Below are 18,544 nucleotides of genomic sequence, written 5' to 3' on the forward strand. Positions count from 1 at the left end.
ATTTTACCCTTACAGATATTCAGCTATTGCAAACATTATCCCAAGCATTTTTAGAGCACAGATAGCCCCACTTCTCACCCTGCAACAGATCCTGTCTGTTAGTCACTAGCACCAAGTATCCCTCCTGTATGGCAGCCTGAAGTTATACCTACTCCTCTCAGGACACAGAGATAGTTCAACCAAGCCCAGAGACAGGGCATCAGTTCTATTTGCCTCCACAAAGCAACACTTCACCGTGCTCTGGACATGAGGTTCCCTGGTTTCTGACCCTAGCTGGAAATGTGTCCCTGGTTCTCACTGTTCCAGGACAAAGTGCCTACAAATGCCAAAAAATGCAAGAGTGTCAGGGTAGTGACAAAGTGGAGTGCCACAAAGTGCCTTAGAAGAGTCTCTTACAGGGAGATAATAGTAACAGCTAAGAGGGAAAAGAGATCCCTCTTCTCTGAGATGCTGCAAATGTATTAAATATTTATAATCCCAAACAGTAACTGGAATTGAACTGTTTTGAACTCCTGATTTGCTGAGCTGCTCTCAAAAGTCAGCTGCTGTCAAAAACATCACAGCAGGGACACTTCCACATGAAAGGAGAGAAATTAGGAACACAAAGCCAGAGTGGAAAAACATGGCCAAATGGGAGTACCTGCAAAGAGAGGTCTATTTCCAAAGAGTTGGATTTTTTTAATGCTGCTTTTGAGAAAAGCCATCCTCCAGGGCAGCTATTTGATAACTGCAGTATTTCCTCTCAGCCTTGACAGTGACTCCCTTCTCACACAAATAAGGCAACAGTTGCAGGAAAAAGGGAGGAAGAGGAAAAGGGAGACATACAGGAGGACAGGGAAAAGATGCTGCAGTTCTCTGCACAGAACACAGTGGAGCTAGATGGTTCTTTTTTTCCAACCATTAAAAAAAACCAAAACAAAACAAAATAGCAGAACATACAGTGTCAGGACAATGTCTGATGAAAGGAGATAACTGGGGCACAGGAAAAGAAAAATCCTGGATCAAGAATGGTCAAACCAAGTGCCTGAGACCAATCAACAGCTCTGGGCTCAGGCTGCTCCTCTAATTCTCTGGCTAGCAAGATGTTTTCCAGCTCCCCAGGCTTGATATGCATGTGAGAAGCCAAACGGCAAGTCTTGGGCCTTGTGGGGTCCAAGCAGAATGCGAGCGCATGTGCAGGCTTGGAAGAGGGAGGTAGCCACACCGACAGTGGGGCAGGGTGGGCAAGGGCATCAAATGGTCTGATAGTGTTGTCTCAGTCTTGCCTGCAGAAATTCGTGGGTCAGGTTGTGCCGAGTGATTATCCCAACAATCTTAAAGAAGAAGAAAAGAGGAAAAAAGATACAAGTCAATATCACAGATGTGCCACCAAGAGACGTGCATGGTAGAGCTGTTCTTTCCAACCCCCCCAAAAGAGGGAATCTGCAAGCAGTTCTTAACCAATGGTGAGTTAGGGTGGGTTCAAGTTCAAATCTTGCCAAAACACCCCCCCCTCCCTCTCCGAGCACTTATCTACAGGCAAGACACTGCTTTAACTGCACCCCAACAGACAGCTTAACTGCTGCTATCACATCTGGACACAGCAGTAATTACCCCTGCCAAGGAAGGGAAATCCTGTCCACGTTAGACAGCATCCAGATGTAACTAAATCCTTTGGAAAATGAAAACTACAATTTGAAATAACAAAGCTGAGACATTTCTGACATGCTACATTACATGACTGCAGATAGCTTGTGTCAGATACTTTCTAAAGACCAAAACAGAGAAATGGTAAAGACTAGCTAAGTGGGGACTGCGCACCAGCCATCACTAGCTGGCAGGTAACAAAAGGGACTCTCTCCCAGCCTGCTGGGGGAACAGTCAAACCACATGTTTCAGCTGATGAAACACACCAGTGATTTTACACATTAAAAGAGTTTAGAACTAGGCTGCTTGAACTAAACATGGAACGAGTCAGTATCTCTTCTTTTCAACCAACAGGCTCTGCAGAGTAGCTATTAGTAAGAGGCAGAAAAAGCACTGCTGTCTCATAGGGACAGACCAGTTCAGGCCTAACAGAAACAGTTTCTCATTATGTTTGTAGGAAGTTACTGACACCTACTGACTATTCCTGAGCACTGTAGATGGCAAAGACACAAGTACAGTGAATCAAGAACAAACCGTTCAAAGACTCCTTTATTTTGCTGCTTCTATCATTAGGAACAGAATGCAAATTCCCTTTCAGCTGAAAAACCTCCTGCCCCAAGACACAGGAAATTCTGCTTTTGGCCTTGAATAAAGCTGTCAAAGACGAAGCCAAATCAGTGGCCTCTGGTGAGCTCAAGGCCTCTCAACAGGTACAAGACAGTAGGAGCTTCCACATACTACCAACCTGAGACAGTAGAGAGACTACATGTCCTGCCCTTTGCAAGGAAAGCGGGAAGCAGGCTTGGACACAAAAGATGGTAACAAAGTCACAGTAATCAAGAATGCTTCAGGGCCTTAAAGAAGATCACATTCTGATCTTTTTAAGCAGTTCCGTTTCATGTTAAAAAAAGAGATCTTAATTCTCCCAAAGTTGGAAAGCATTGCAAAAAACACGGTGGCTTCCTTGCTCAGCCAAGACAAAATGGAGATAAGGACTCACCTCTCCAACTGCGTTCACAACTGGTAAATGCCTGAGTCCCATTGTCCTGAACAGATTGAAGACTTGTGACACATGAGTGTTTGGAGAGACAGCAAAGGGTGATGGGTTCATATATGGGGTGACATCCTAAGAAAGAAAAACCAATTATATTATTTACAAGAGGCCTTTTCACTATCTTTGCAAATCACTAACAAGAAATTCCTACAAATCCTCCAATCCACTGATCTCTGGACAGGATATTGGACTGTGGGTACCATTTATTTTTCCACAAATATGAAATTATTTCAGGAATCTGAATTTGTCACAGTTTGTTTGAACCCTGCAACCCATGATCTTAAGAGCCCAATGCTGCAGAAAGCCCTTGAGCAGGATAAATGCAGGTCCATGAAAATAAGAATGTATATTAAAAAAGCACTTTGGCCTACAAAGCAACCTTTCTGTCACAAAGACAACGACATACCTGCCACTGACCAAGCTTGCCAGCATACAGAGTTCCAAATAGATATCAGCAGTTTGCCTGTCCGATCTCACTCAGGCAGGAGTCTAATCTAGAAGGAAGCTAAACTAGACAGGCAGCATCTTATTCTGAAAGTAAAGCACCTGTGTGTGATGTTACTTCATAACAGGTATGAGGATTGATTTCTACATGAAGACAAGGCTGAATGAATACACGAGAAGTACAGGATGTTAGTCACTGCACCCCAGGGTGGACTTAAACATGCTCTCAGCTTTTTTTAAAGTTTTGGGACAGTCCTAAACATACATCAGAAAACACTGTCATACGGCAGTGCATCTCTTACCACTATCATGCGAGGGTTCAGCAATGTGAGGTCCAGGTCATGGATATCTGGATAGCGGGGGTAATCCTCTGACATCTCTGCATGGGACAGACGAGGCTGACTTGCACTCTGCAATTAGAACAAATCCCACTGAACTGATATGTCACCATCCCAGATAGTACATGAGCTGCAAGCAACACAGCAAACAATGCCTCCAATCACTCACCCAGACCTCCTTCTCCTCCCATGCCTGCACACATAACTCGTGCAGAGGTACTCCTAGCAGCTCATCTCAGAATGCAGCAGTGCACGCCCAAACCTATACAGGCATTTAGCTGAGAGCACAACAGATCTGCTCTCCAGCCTCTGAGAGGTCTACACTCAACACTGGAGGGCAGCAACCAATCAGCCTTATGAAAGATGGGCCTCAAACACAAAAGCTCTTACTGACCTCAGTGATACAGCTGACACTCTCCTGCTTAAGCCCTTGACATGCAGCAGGAAAAGCCACACAGTATGCACTGCTGGTTGCTCTATTTTTATTTAATATATGCCCTCTGTTCACCAGTTCTGACAGGATTGCACCTTTATGCAACAAATAAGTCTGTTGTTTTATTTTTAAACAATAGCTGTCCTCTTTTCCTGGGGGTGCTTAAACAGAAATTAAATTCTCCTTATTCTAGAGTTGCAAAGGAGAATTCACATTATCCATCCACAGCTTTTAAAACACAGATGCATTCCTTTAAGTGTAAAAATAGGCAGATTCTTTTTGGCAGCCCACAAATATTGTTCCCAACCTTCTCAGTCGAGAGGGTAGGGGTGCCTCTGCTACAATTCCTGATTAGGAAGAGACTCACCGACTGGCTCTCAGAGTAACAAACACCCCTGACAAGGAGAGTGACAAGCTGTGAGCGCAAGATCAAGCCATGAAAGGTCAAAGGTCTGAAGCGTTCCTCCATGGTCCACTCTTCACTGGGAGACTGGTCAGGGTACAGGTTGGGGTAGGGAGTGTATCTGTAACAGATTTAACATGTTATAAGTTGCATGAACTTAAGAACAGACACAAACCCCCGCCTCCAAAACAACAGCTACTTTAGCTCTTTGCAGCCTTCTCCTGAACATTTCAGGGACTCTTGCTAGAGACAGGCAAGTCTGTTCTCCATCAAACAAAATAGCAGAGAGGGGTCAAGAGCCACTACCACAGACAAAGTGTAAGATCTGGAGAATAGAGAGTTTCCTAACCCTCAATTTCAAATTACTTGCTATTAAAGCAATTTTCAGTGCCAAATTATTCAGATTCTAATAAAAGCTGAAGCATCTGGCAAAACATCAGGGCCAGGACTCCACTTATAGGAGTGACAATCACTAGGCTAGAAACTGATCCACTAGACCGGGCTTCTGCTTGGAAGCAACTGCAATACAAACCTGGTGACTCAGCCCAGTCACCAGAAAGGTGGTATCAGTATTATGGCACCAAGTCATTAGCTCCTCTCTTGAGAGGAGTGAGCTTTGCAGAGCCCTCAGGTTTTGGGAGATCAGAGGGCATCAATTTCTACAGACGAGCTATTTCCCCAGGTATTCTGTCCTCTCCAGGAAATATTTCTGGATAGATGTTTGAAGGAAATTTAAATTAACAGGTTGGACACCATCAAGCCATTAGCCTAGGAACTCAGTCACAGGTGTGAGCCCCAGCTGATGAGACCTGACAAGTCACTTCTAAAACATGGATAGTAGCACTGTTTCCTCTGACACACAGAACAACAGGGACTGTACGAAGCATCACAACACATCTCAACATATGGAAACACCCTGTTTCCATACATTTGTGCCTACCAGGATCTCACCTTCTCTCTAGCATCTGTTGCAACAGATCCTCCTTTTCTGGTGGCTCCTCCGTTGCTATGTGCTCATCACACATGTTACGCAGTTCACTTGAAGGGTAGGATTTCATGGACTGGCTACGCTTGCGCTGCTCTCCAGCTCGTGTGAGGATGCTAGATTTCTAGATACAACAAATAATTTTCAGATACCCACTAAGCCGGTCAACAGTTACCCAGGAGCAACTATGATCACAGTCACCAGATAAGGTGTTCCTTAGTCAGCATTGCTGCAGTGCTTGTAAGAACAGCCAACAGAACTGTACTCTCCTTGGACAGAGAACCTAGAGTTTAGGAACTCAGGTACCCTTTTTTTGCTAGAGCCTGAGTATGCCACAAGCATGTTCATTATTCATTCTGACCTTAATTTTAAGTTTCCCAAGAGACCAAAATATCTGCTTCAATACCCCTCCTACAAAGGAGAGAAGAATTTAGGCACCTATTACTGATCTCAATGGTGGGTTTGGTACTTCAGTGCCAAATCCAAACTTTTTCCGTGTCTATCCTAAACAGGTTACTTAGTCCTCTTAACTTTTGCCTCTAGGAATGCAGCCCACTCTTCTTACCATAAGCTAGAGAATGGAATACAATTTTGTATTGCAGTAGCTACTTATCTCTGACCTGGATTCTGCACTGACAAAAGCCTAGATAACAAAATAAAGGGCCTTCCACTTGCAAAACAAAGCTCTTCACCCTTCAACTTATCAAACAAGCAACTTCTTACCTTGAATTTGATGTTGTTACTTATCAGCTGATTTCCCTTCATGAACTCCCTCTCGTTGCCCCGGTTCTCAGTCACTACAGGGAAGGCATGATGGACAGTTGTGCGCAGGATGCTAACAAGGGACTGGATCCTGGTGTGTGGGTAGACATATGTCAAGTTGGGTTCCATGATATCACTGGCTCGTAGTCTGAGAAAAGAGAAATCCAAGGTTGCTGCATGCATCTTATGTCAGCCACAGAAGGCTAGTGATGGACAAACAAGGAAACAAACCAGTCCCAAAACAACATCCTGAAGGATTCTGCTGCAGTTCACTCTGCAGTTCCTTGTAACTGTGCGCTCACCTTCACTGTATTATTAGCAGTGCTGGCACAATTTAATTTTTTTTTTTTTAAACATAACATTGCATAAATTAGGCACTATAGGCAAGGAAAAAGGTTCCAATTTATAATATAGAAAGTGTTTAAACATTACTGGGAAAAGACGACAGGTGGAAAGAAGATGAAATTCTGCAAGAAGCAAAGTCCAGTGAAACATTTTCACAGAGTTCTTGATGAACTTCCTAAATCTGCTCCTCAGAACTCCACCCGTCTATCCCTCCTCAGAAAGGGCTCCAGCACTACTTTCCTGCTGCAGGCCTGATGCACAACTCCCAATTCTTCCCACTGCAGTCCTCCTTGCAGCTGCTCCTCAGAGCAGTCAGATTCATTGGAAATTAAGCATCATTCCCCACATTACAGCATTCCTTTCTGAGCAAGAACCCCACCACAATCTCTAACCCACAGCCCTGCCAAGAAGAGCAGCCTTACTTATCCATTTCCACCTCTGTTTCCCACTCCAGAAGAGGCACTCCTCGCAAGTTCACGTGGATGTCATAGATGCCTTTGTTGAAAAAGTCTCCTGTCCATTTGGCTACCTGCAAAGCAAACAGAAGGTCTACTGAGTTGTTGCTCCAAGTACAAGACTCCTTGGCTTATCATAGCCCTGGAAGGAACAGAGATTCAGGGCCAGCACATGTTCAAGCAGTCTGCAAGAAGCCTGAGCTAAGACCCTGCACTCACCATGAGAGTGATCATTATTGGGAGCCCATAGGTGATCTCATTGGTGGATTCAATTAGGATGACAGTCAGGCTAATTGTCATGCGGACCACTCCTCCCAGGAATGCTGCTGCCCCAATCAGTGCAAAGGTTCCCGAGTAGATGTGATCCAGGCCAATGTAGCTAGGACGAAATACAGAGCATGGAGATTAGAATAACCTGACTGAGAGCTCACTGTCTGTCTGCAGCACATCTCTTGCACGCACACACACGCACACTCAATGCACCTTTTGAGGAGGTTGGCGACCAGGCGTCCGAAGGCAGCCCCACAAAGCAGTGATGGTACAAAAAGACCACTGGGTACAGAGATCCCGTATGTCCAGCAGGAGAGTAAGAAATAGAGAAGGAAGAACAAGGACAGTGTGACTGGACTGAAAGTACCTGCAACACAAGAAGAATCATGACTAAAGGTGCACAGGTCTGTTGGACAAAGACTGTAGTCTTGCACCATCCACCCCTCCACTCACAGCCGGCTCATCTCACAACAGCTACTTAAGTGTCCCAGTCCAAACACACATGAAGACAATGAATAAGTGAAAAAGAGAAAAGAAAGCAGGCCTTTCTTCCCATGGAGGAGGCTTTCACCTGTTGTACTAGCAGTCCCCCAGAGCCATGAAGGTCTGAAGATGCTCTTAGCCTTGTGCTTCTTAGGACAAGGCTGTTTCAAGCAAGGTGAAGCTCTGAAGCCTAAGCGTGGGATGGGGCACTGTCTCCTAGCTACTCACCGTCCTGGTGGAAGAGCTGCAAGATAGCTGACTCCTGAGGGTTGAAGAATAGTGTGGCCATATCATTGTAGGTTTCATTTGGGCAGAAAAAAGTTTTGATGCTTGAATTCACATCCTCTGACATACCCTAATGCAGGACACAAAAGACATGAACAGTTAAAATCCACTCTTTCCTATGTTAGCCTTTGTGCAGAATGGGAGTAACTCTCCTGTATAGGGCTGTCAGCCCACGTTTTTGAAGTTCAGACCAAACAACAATAGCAGAGATGGGGCCTGCAACATCAATGGGCTCCCTGATTCACAGCTTGAGCTGCTCTGCCAAAGTACAAAAGCACATTATTACCCTAAGCTTCTGCAACTGTATGCAGGCTTTCACTCAAGTTCTGTTATGTACTATGTGCTGTCAAAAGCTCATTATGTGCCTGTGCTTCTCTGGAGGGTGAACAATATAATGGGAACAAAAAATATTCATGTAAGATTCCTCACCTGCAGGCTCAGAGTGTCATTGCCACTATGACTAGTGGAAGACATCTGCCGGCATTCCCCCAGAACCATGGAGGCCAGAAAGACCACGACCGTGGTAGTCAATGACACCAGCAGGCTCTCCAAGACTCTGCAAGTACACAATAGAAACCATACACTGAAGCCACGCTCAGACCTGTAACCCAGTCTCAGCTCTGCACACAACTTTGATAAGGTTTGAACAAGCAGTCACCACAGCTTGACATCAGAAGCAGGGGACCCTGCAAGTCAAGCTGAATTATGACTTGGTTGCCAGGGACTGCATTAATTCCCCTTTTTAATTGCCTGCCCCAAGGAGGAGCTATTTCTGTCCACAGAACACATAACAGTCACGATAAAAAGCCACAGGGAAGGGTTCAGTGATGAGGTTGTTCACATGGAAACAATGTTCTGTAAATCCTTATAGGGTAAAAGTCTAGACAGGACAGGACAGGTTGATGCAGTGTCTCTCATATCTCTTTTCTAACTGCTGAAATACACTTGTTTTTTAAACCAGGGCTTCTTATTTAGGAATTGTCTTGAGCAAACAAACAGCTATTTTCCAGAATTACATGGCAATTCCCCTCTCTAAATAGCACAGATATTAGCTCAGTTGTGGATTTAATTAACCAAGACAATTTAAAAAAAAAAAAAAAGAAAAAGAGTGGGATCACCTATTCCTTCCACATGTTTTGACAAGACATAAAAAAAAAAATACTGCACAGAGACAAAGCTCTGGTTTGTTCAGCTATAGCCTTTATTACAAAAAGAGCTCCCTTCATAGCCCCTGTAAGGGGGGCTGCAGTGCTCTCTGTACCACCAGAATAATTACAAAAATGCAGAGGGACTGTAACATCTGATTTCTGGTGTTCACTTTTTTAAGTTCTACAGAGGCTTTTTTTTGTGATTTCAAAAATAACAGGTCTGGGATTTCCTCCAATACATCTCATTGGGTCTTCCAGATTGATGCTTTTGCTTTGGGACACTAAACACAGATGAGAGATCCCTGCACAAACTTAGAACAAATACCTGACCAGCTTTGGCTTGGGATGCACGTTCCGCATGCGGTACTTCGCAAGTCTCTTGTTCAGGCAGTTGAAGGTGGCTCCGAGAAGGCCTCCTACAATCCCCATCAGTATGAAGAAGCCCAAGTCCACAGCTGTCCAGAGGTGGCATTTCTTATCAGACTCAGAGCACTATGTGCAGAAAAGCATGAAAAAAAAAAAAAAAAAAGCATCAGAGTAGTTGCTGCAAATTCCTACCAACACTTCTGTCCCCACAGCAGGAGACTTTCAGCAGCTATGACCAAAGGGGAAGGATTCTGTCTTAGGCTATCAATGCATTGCAGATAAATATCAATGGCCTTACAATGAAATACAAGCATGTACTGAAAAAACAGAATGAAACACCGAACTGATAAGAGACTGGGGCAGCTGGGGAAATAACAGCACTAAATCTTACCTTAAACTCCCCAAAGTTCAGCAGCCCAGGGAGCTGGAAAGACCCCCAACTTCCAAACTGAATCCCAGAGCGGAAAAAATTCAGGGTGAAGGTGGCAGCCATGGAACAGAAAAGCTGAGGAAGTAAAAAGAAGGAAGAAATAAACACTCCTCAAATTCAGATTGGCACAGCCAGCTCTTCCTTGAGACTTATGCCTGGGGAAGGGAATCTCAGAGCCTTCTCAAGCTCTAGGAAAATGGTCCTACTGAGGTTTAACACCCATTCCTTGCTGCAAAAGAGAACAGGACTAGAATGGGCTACTATGCTCATCTGATTTGGTTTCCGGCACAAGAACTTAGGAATTTCACCTAGTAATTCCTGCAGTAAAGGCTCTTTTTTTTTTTTTAGTCAAAGATGCCAATTTACAGTTGTAAGTCAATTACAAGACACTAACACAGCTTGTTTAGAGATGGAATTGAGGTCTTAATTGGTTCTGAGAGACTTGCTATTTTGGCAAATCCCTTGGCTCCTTTTACCCCCACTGAGAAAGAGCAGATTAACTGAATCCCATCAACAGGGCATTTGGCATAAGAAATGAAAAAAAAAAAATGAAATCCAATACATTTTTAAAATACTGTCTACTTCATGAAAGTAAGCACTATAGGCAGAGAAATCAGCAACCTGAAGGCACATGGCATTGCTGCAATACAGCTCCCCAAGGCAGAGAAGAGGCAGAAAGAAATCCAGCACCTCCCTACTGTCATCTCCCAAAGGATAAGGCTGCAAAGAGCCCAGGCACAAAAGCCTTTTCTCCCAGGTACCCTAATTCTGCTGCCTGAGTTGTCCCATAGTTCCAGATAATACCAGACTCATCTCTGCTCTTGATCTGTAGTAATTCTGGAGCACTCAGAGCAGACAATCTCTCTCCTGCCAGGAGAGCTCAGGATGAGACAGGATAATCTGAATGCCCTCATGGACAAGCCCTCCCAAAGGTCTTGCTCCAGGAAGAGACACACAGAAAGAGCCAGAGTTATTACTCACCACTTTCCATGTAAGTCCCTGGTTCCAGAAGGAGGAACCTTCTTCCAAGCTGAAAAGAGTGCCCCCAATTGGGGCTCCAAAGGCAGCCGCAACCCCTGCAGCAGCTCCAGCAGATACAAAATCCCTTTTATCCCTGAAATGAAGAAGAAAATCTCAGTTCAGCAAAGTAGAGCTCTGGAGGTGCTTAGGTTCTGCAAAGGAAGAGACCATTCCCATTTACAGATATATCCCAGGGATAGAAAAGTGACAGCTGGGAGAAGTGCTGGCCATGGCAGGCAACACCATTTATTCAGTAAGTCATTGCAGCATCACGCTCTTTCTCTAGAGCACCAATACAGAGCAAAACTTGGGCACTATACAACCGCACAGTATATGAGGAACCACTCCAAAGTGTGGGGCTCCAGCATCACTTGAAAGAATTACAGAGAGGGAAGGGCAAGATTTTGTTCACATGCAGATGAACCAGCCTTCTCGGTTGTGTAACTTGGTCATAAGGGGCAAATAATTTAGCTTGTTCCCAACAATGAAGCCATTTACCCATTCAGATTAAAGGTTTTAAACGGGAAGAGATTTGCTGAGTAGTACAAGGGAACATAAGTGAACATGGAGACCAGAGTAGAGCAATATGGAAGAGACAAGTCCTGGTGGTGTCTTGCTGCAGAATGAAACTGTACAACACTAGAGAGATAACAAAAAAAACAACCAGCTGATTCATCCCAGCCCAACACCCTTCTCCCAAGGAAGTCAGCTCACTCATCCTCCTCTCCCCTTCTCCACATCCTGGGTACAGTACCTGTCACTGCGGAAATAGGGAAAGTTAAATTGGATCTTCCTCAAAGAGATGCTCTGGAACTACAAACAAAATAGATTTAGAAACATAGAAGACAGTAACTTACTCCTTACAGTACTCTTAACAAAGCAGTGATGTGACCAGGCCAGCAACCTAGGCCAGCACTAACCTGTGGCAAACCTGCACCCACGACAGCACCGCTGTGAATCATTGGACCCTCCTTCCCGACAAAAAGACCTGAAAAAACAGGACTGATGAGACAATATACTCCCTGCAAATCTCCCTTGCTGACAATGCCAGGAGAGATCAGCTCACCACTCCCACGCCATGGCACAGTCCCCTGTGCACCTGCAGGAAGAGCCTGCCGCTCTTCCCTCAAGGTGAAGGAAGTTGCTGACCCTTGCCCACTCAACACCCGAAATATTTGTGAAGACTTGCACAGACTGCAATCCAAGCATGTGGAACCATTCAAAGACAGCTGTTACAAGGACTCTGAACTCTCCAAGTTACTCTGCCCTGCTGCTTAGAACATAGCTTCCTTCAGGCTGCTCTAGACAATGTGTTCTGGAGAATTCTCACGTCTCCCTTTTGGACTGAGCCACAAAGAGACACTTCTAACCAGCCTACCGAGAAATGTACCTGTTCCCCCAATAGTCCTGATCCTTCTGTCTATTTCTACTATATATATATATATATTTTTCTACTATATATATTCAGGGCTCATCATTGCTCCAGCCCATCAAAATAATTTTACGGAAAGGCAGGAGAAGCTTTTTGTGCCCTATGTACAGCAGGGACAGCATTTCCCACCCCCTTCAGTGATTCCTACTCCAACAAGATCGAGATACCACAACCCTTCTTACCTCCTGCCACACTGAAGAGCACTCCCATAGCTTTGCACACCACCGTCCGAAGACGCACAACGCCTGGAACCTTTACCCCATTGAGGTAGCACTTAATTTCAGGAATACCTGATCCAGCTGCTACAGGCTGCAGAAAAGAAACACTGATGCTGTGCTGCATGAATTTCATAGCTGACCAACAATATCTCATCAGAGAGCACAGCAAGCAACCAAGAGACCCTGCTTAGCTAAATCAATTAGCACTGTGAAGCTAGTTTAATGTCTTGGGGCAGAAAGTGCTTCCAGCAAGAAGGAAACTTCTTACCCAGGACCTGTGCGAGAGCAAAGGGAGGCTGTGCGAGAGCAAAGGGAGGCTGTGCGAGAGCAAAGGGAGGCTGTGCGAGGAGAAGCAGTGGACCTAAGTCTTACTTGGATCAGGACCAGAAGACTGGCAAGAAAAACAAAGGTCAGGTTGAACCCTAGCAGCTCCAGCAAGGACAGGGCAAGACAACCTTTCTCAGTGCATTCTTCCACTGCTGCAGGGACGGTCAAGGAAAACAACAACATTCCCCCCACCAACACACAATCATTCAGTACTGTCCGGGGGTCCCCCACTGGCATCAGAAGCCAAGCCTGCACTTCCTAATCCAGCCAGGGCAGCTGACACAACCCATCAGGAAGTCAGGCTTCCTTTTCAGAGCTTAAGATTGAGCTACGAGGAAGGGGAAACATTCATTCTTTCAGGGATTAGCCTTTGCCTACATACATGATACTCGAACCATTTTTTTTATTTCAACGGTTGAATTACTTAGGCAAGTTGAAAACTTGATTAATCATCAACAACATGGCAGAAGTCTGAGAATCAGCTGTTCTGAGCAATACATGGCAACAGAAAGTAAAAGATCACTTGAGTCTAACAGAAACCCATACACGAGGTAAAAGATACAGCTTTGTACCACCTGGAACTTGAGCTGGGTAAAGAGTCGTACAAAGAAATCCACAAAGAGACCCACCTATGAAAAAGAAGACAGATCTGCCATCAGAAATTACTACATACAAGTAACAAAGACCTCTCTCTAGTATGTCCTACCAGAAGTATGCACATATGGGAAGACAGAAGATGAAGGCAGCAAAAGAAGCATCATTCAGAGTAAAGTAACTTCAGAAGCTCAGCTTTGCTGCCTCCCTCATTCTCATTGGGACAGATCCATCCTAGAATTATTCCTGAAGAGATGCATTTCAGAGTACTAATCTGGTAGCATTTTTAACACCCACAACCTACTTCAGGGTAAAGAAGAAAGCTGGTGTTTAACTGAGGCATGCAGTCAGCAAAGCTAATTTCAAACACTCTACAAAGCACATGCAGTGAAGCTAGTAATGCCAAACATAAAATACAGTTCAACTATAAATTGGCATCCTTTTTTATTACGTGCTCACTTTGGGCCAGTATTCCTGTATGCAGAATTAAAGGATTTGCCAGAATACCTTGCAAAGAAAGCACAGCAAGATCTGAAACAAAAAAAGGCTTCCTTCCTGGAAAATAATCTAGCAACAACCGTGCTTCCCGAAAGACAACTTCAGCTACTAAACTCTCCACTTCATGCTAATTCCCCAAACAGCATGACTCTTACCAGTCCTGTGCAGACTCCAATAGCAAAAACCATCACCCACTTCACTGCTTCGTATCTCTGGGCTTTCTGTTTAGGAAGAGGATAAAAAAAAAAAAAAAAAGCCAACTCAAAGAAACATAGAAATGGGGATCAGAAAAAGGAGGTTTTGGGCTCCACAGCTCAATTACACCTAGAGTAATAAACCCACAGAAGACGGTGACAACAACAAACTGAAAACAGGGAACTGAAAGTGCTGAGTATCTCGCTCACTTTAAACCTAAGGATCAGAACAGATGCTGAGAGCTATAATCTCCATACATATTTTTATTCTTTTCCTAGGGAAACCAAGAGAGTACATAGAATTTCTTTCATAAATTAAAAACCCACAAAACTTCCCGCAGTAGAGATTATTTAGAATCATAGAACGGTTTGGGTTGGAAGGGATCTTTAAAGGTCATCTAGTTCTAACCCCTCTGCCATGGGCAGGGACATCTTTCACTAGATCGGGTTGTTCAAAGCCCCATCCAACCTGGCGTTGAACACCTCCAGGGATGGGGCACCCACAACTTCTCTGGGCAAATTTCTCTGGGCAATTTCCACAGTTTTGGCTCTCAAGCTAACGAAAAAGAAAGAACAAGGTCCTACCTTGTTGTCCATGCTCTCCAAAACTTCCAAGTATGGGTCATTGATACAACGATCATAATCCAAGCTCTGAAAGAATGCCAAAAGGTCAATTTAAGAGAACCAGCTGCAAGAAATTGTGCAAAAAACTATAGATAGAAGACTTTGTTAAAGATTACAGAAGTCATTACTACCCCCACAGTAGGTTTTGCAAGCAACGGTAGAACAAATAACTCCTGTAAACAACTTTATTTAAATATTTCCAGCAGAGCCAGACCCTGAAAATCAGGAAGCGAAAGACCAGACCAATTTTACTGTTCCAGATAGGGAACCAAACAGGAACACGACTGATTAATACAACTTTAAATTAAAGAAGTCATGTTATATAGAGTTAGACTTTACTTCTTTAAGCACCTCCAATTTGACAGTGCAGGGGATTACATTAGATTTTTACATTTAACCTCTCACTACAACAGGAACACTAGGGAATTAAGAGCAATATAGAGTTGCCCAGTCGTACTCACAATGTACCGCTACCTTCTATCTACATCAACTTCACCTTTTCAAGCCGAGCAGTAACAGGCTAAGCTGATGACACCCATGCTGACAGCAACTACTTTAAATAGCTCAGCGCCACCATACAGACACACAAAAAAAGCAAAGTTCTCCTGTAAGAAGCAGGATTTGATGATAGATGGGAAGATCTGCTGTGAGCCAGCATGACATCAGACGGCAGTAAGGCAACAGTGACCAAATAACTACAGATGCTTTCTACCGACATGAGGAAACAAGATCACTAAAGCCTGTAAATCTCACATTAAAAAAGTGGAACAGTGCAGCACACTCAGAAAATTAATTTTCTCAACAAGAGTCTGACTTGAGCAGTGGATATTCAAGCCCTACTTGCAGAGCTTTAACCCAAAAATGTATAATGAGGAGCAGTTCTTTGCAAGAACAGCAACTCTTGGTATTTCTGCTGATGCCAATGCAATCTAACTAGTGATGCATTTTGAGTATCTCCTCTGTTACAAACTCAAACAGATCAAAACCTGTCTACAATTCTTTTCATGTTAACTTCAAAAACTGCTATCAGTTAATGTCCCACCTCATAGTCTTTGCGTGGAAGGATCTCATCCTCCTCTTCATGAGTTTCTCCTAGGATTGTCTGCAAAATAAACAAACATGGGAAAGGAAAATCATCAGGGGAATGAATGCATGTACAGGTGCTCATAAACATTGGTAGCAAACCCAAAATCAGGGAAGGCCTACACCACTACTGCTTATAAAATCAGAGTACGGATTGCCAGACCACCACCGCTTTGGGGTAACTGTACAGAGTCTTGCCTTAAAGCTTGCCACTCAGGAAGAATACACTACATTAGTTCTATACGGGAGCTCCCCACACCATATTGAAGCAGAGTACTAAAACCACATCCCAATTTCCTTCACAGCAACAGGTTACAGTAAAGCACAAACAAGAAACTCGCACAGACAGCGTTCTCCTATACCGGGCAGAGACACCCCGGGAGGAGCTGCACCGCAGGCCGAAGCACCGGCTACAGGGCTGTGACACCAGGCCCAGCCACAGCAAACGTTGTCTGGGGTACCGGGGCAGCGCGGGCCGAGGCACTGCCAATAGCGGCTGAGGGACCGGGCCCAAGATGAGGCAAAAGAGCGGGAACGGACTGAGGCGCCTGGCTGAGGTACGGGGCCCTGAGACGCCGGGACGAGCCCCGGCTGAGGTACGGGGCCCTGAGACGCCGGCACCTGGGGCGGAGACGCAGAGCCCAGCGCCATAGCAACACCCAACACCCCCCACACCGCCCGCCCTCAGGCGCTCCCCAGAGCCAGCGCGGCGGCAGGGCCGGGCCGAGGCCCGGTGTCGGGACGCCGCCAGCAGCGACAAGACCGGGGGCGACCGGGGACGCGCGGGGGTGGCGGCAGCCCGTACCAGCTCCTCGGGGGTGCGGCTCTCCCGCTCGCCGCAGCAGCGCGGGCAGCAGCAGCAGCACAGCCCAGACCCGCACCCCGCCATCTTCCGCCGCCGCCGCCGCCCCTGTCCAGCCCCACCCGCCGCGCCTGGCGCGTCACCCTGCCGCCTGGCCCCGGCCCCGCCCCCGGCGGCGCTGCGCGGCGCGGGCGGAGCTGAGGTGGCGGCGCCATGTCGGAGAAGGGCAAGCGCGGGGCAACACGTGACGCGGCCCGCCCGGCCTTAAAGCGGCGCGGGCTACGGCCGCCTGCGATGCGCAGCGCCTAGTACCGCCGGCAGGTGAGCGGGGACCCGGAGGGGGGGGACGGGCCCGATCCCCGCCCCCGCCGCCCGGGGAGACCCTCTCCTCTGTCCCCCGGCGGGCCGAGCCCCCATGGCCAGGCTAGGCTGCTGCTCCGCCCGCCGGCTGAGGGGCCGAGCCGCGGTCCCGGCGGGTTCAGCTGAGGTGAAGCAGCGGTCGGGCTGCGACTCGGTCCCTGCCTGGCCCCCAAGAACCGCAGGGACACCCCACACACACACCGGCGCCCCTTCTCCCCCGGCAGCCCGTGGGGGTGCCGGGCTCCCCCCCACCGGCCTCTCCGCGGCCCTGCCGCCGGCCGGGTGGTAGATCCAGCCGCGGTCCCCTCGTCTGCCCCGCAGGGCTGTCAGCCCCCTGCCGCGGCCCAGGACAGCAAGGCCACGGGCTACTAGTCCCTTGCAGGCGTGAGCGTCCCATGTGAGGTGTGGGTCTGTGCAGCCGGGGTTAGTTTGGGTGGTAAAACTAAGCTCAGGAGGATGCAGACCCCCGCACTGCATGCGTGGGTGTCAGCTCAGGCCTGGAAGCAGTAAAAATGCCCCACGGCAAAGCGAATGGGCACCACCAGCACCACATAAACACGGCTGGCTTGTCCACGCCGATCAGCATCTTTGCTCTGCAGCCTGGTAGAGACGGAGGCGCAGGAGCACTGACGCAACAGAGCAGACAGGGGTTTAAGATTGTTCTTTTGCAACTTGTTTTGTTGTTTGGATTTTTTTTTTTCTCTTTGCAATAACTGCAAGCTTCTGACAGCAGATCCGTGATGCATCTGATGGTAAGGAAACTGTTCCAAATGCTGCTTGTAGACAAAATCTAAGTGGGGCCTTTCTCCTGTCTTTGTGGTTCTAGATTGCCAGTAAGATCAGGACCTTTCCTCAACAGCAAGTCTCACCCCCTTGTGATAGCTGTTAAATCTCCAGTGGGAAAACAGTTCCTTTGATTTCCCTACAGTGCTGTGGCCTGCTTGCTAGAAGTGAGAGATCGGGAGTTGACTGCATATGATTTTGTGCTGCTAGCTTGATCGCCAACATATGCTTTGGGATAATTCTCCCAGATTAGTACCACGTGGATGCCAAGCGAAGTCCTTTGAGAGAGCTTGGTCAAGGCTGTTACTGTGCACCCTGTTGCTTTTGCTTCACTTGTCAATTGGTCTGTGCTGCTGATTTTTATTGTGGCCCACTCTGTTGGTACACAAGAGAATTAAGGCTCTCAGTTTCCTCCTGGCAGCAGGCAGCCTGCACTCCTTTCTCACATCTCCTGCCAGCTGGAGAGGTCCCCAGGTGGTAAAAGTAGACTTTCTCCCAAAGGCTTTTGCTTGATTGGCAACTCAGTGTAAACAGTAGAAGATGAGTTCAAAGTCTTTTTGGATGACCTAAACCCACAGAGCTTATGATAAGGACAAAGTGTGCAGGAGCTCGCACGCTCCTTCCCTCCAAAATGGGCTCCAGCATTATGTAATGCTCAGACAACATGCTGCTTCCCATGTTAAGTTTTGGCAAGGGCATAAGCAAATAACACAGATGCAAATTTTATCACAGCTTGTCTCTAATTATCTGTAATCTCTACCTAATTTTAAAGGTGAAACGCT

At 46.4% G+C, this 18,544-nt stretch overlaps 1 protein-coding gene across 2 annotated transcripts; it reads right to left on the reverse strand.

Moving 5' to 3' along the window:
• Window positions 1–1,232: 1,232 nt before the first annotated feature.
• On the reverse strand, window positions 1,233–16,706 carry CLCN6 (chloride voltage-gated channel 6; the record flags this gene model as incomplete). 2 transcript variants are annotated; one of them, XM_082493454.1, is made up of 23 exons in its annotated part: window positions 1,233–1,313; window positions 2,627–2,752; window positions 3,427–3,534; window positions 4,263–4,419; window positions 5,250–5,407; window positions 6,007–6,193; window positions 6,813–6,919; window positions 7,065–7,224; window positions 7,329–7,482; window positions 7,827–7,950; window positions 8,313–8,439; window positions 9,357–9,523; window positions 9,789–9,902; window positions 10,809–10,941; window positions 11,602–11,660; window positions 11,768–11,835; window positions 12,462–12,588; window positions 12,870–12,976; window positions 13,387–13,453; window positions 14,072–14,137; window positions 14,696–14,761; window positions 15,777–15,836; window positions 16,623–16,706. In XM_082493454.1, 23 exons carry the CDS (start codon window positions 16,704–16,706, stop codon window positions 1,233–1,235), a joined length of 2,607 nt encoding a protein of 868 aa, XP_082349580.1. The 2 variants fall into 2 exon arrangements, with proteins under 2 accessions (XP_082349580.1, XP_082349581.1); XM_082493455.1 differs by lacking the exon at window positions 14,696–14,761.
• Between the last annotated feature and the right edge of the window lie 1,838 nt (window positions 16,707–18,544).

The sequence above is a fragment of the Vanellus vanellus genome (assembly GCF_965231255.1).
Source record: "Vanellus vanellus genome assembly, chromosome: 20".
Lineage (NCBI taxonomy): Eukaryota > Metazoa > Chordata > Aves > Charadriiformes > Charadriidae > Vanellus > Vanellus vanellus.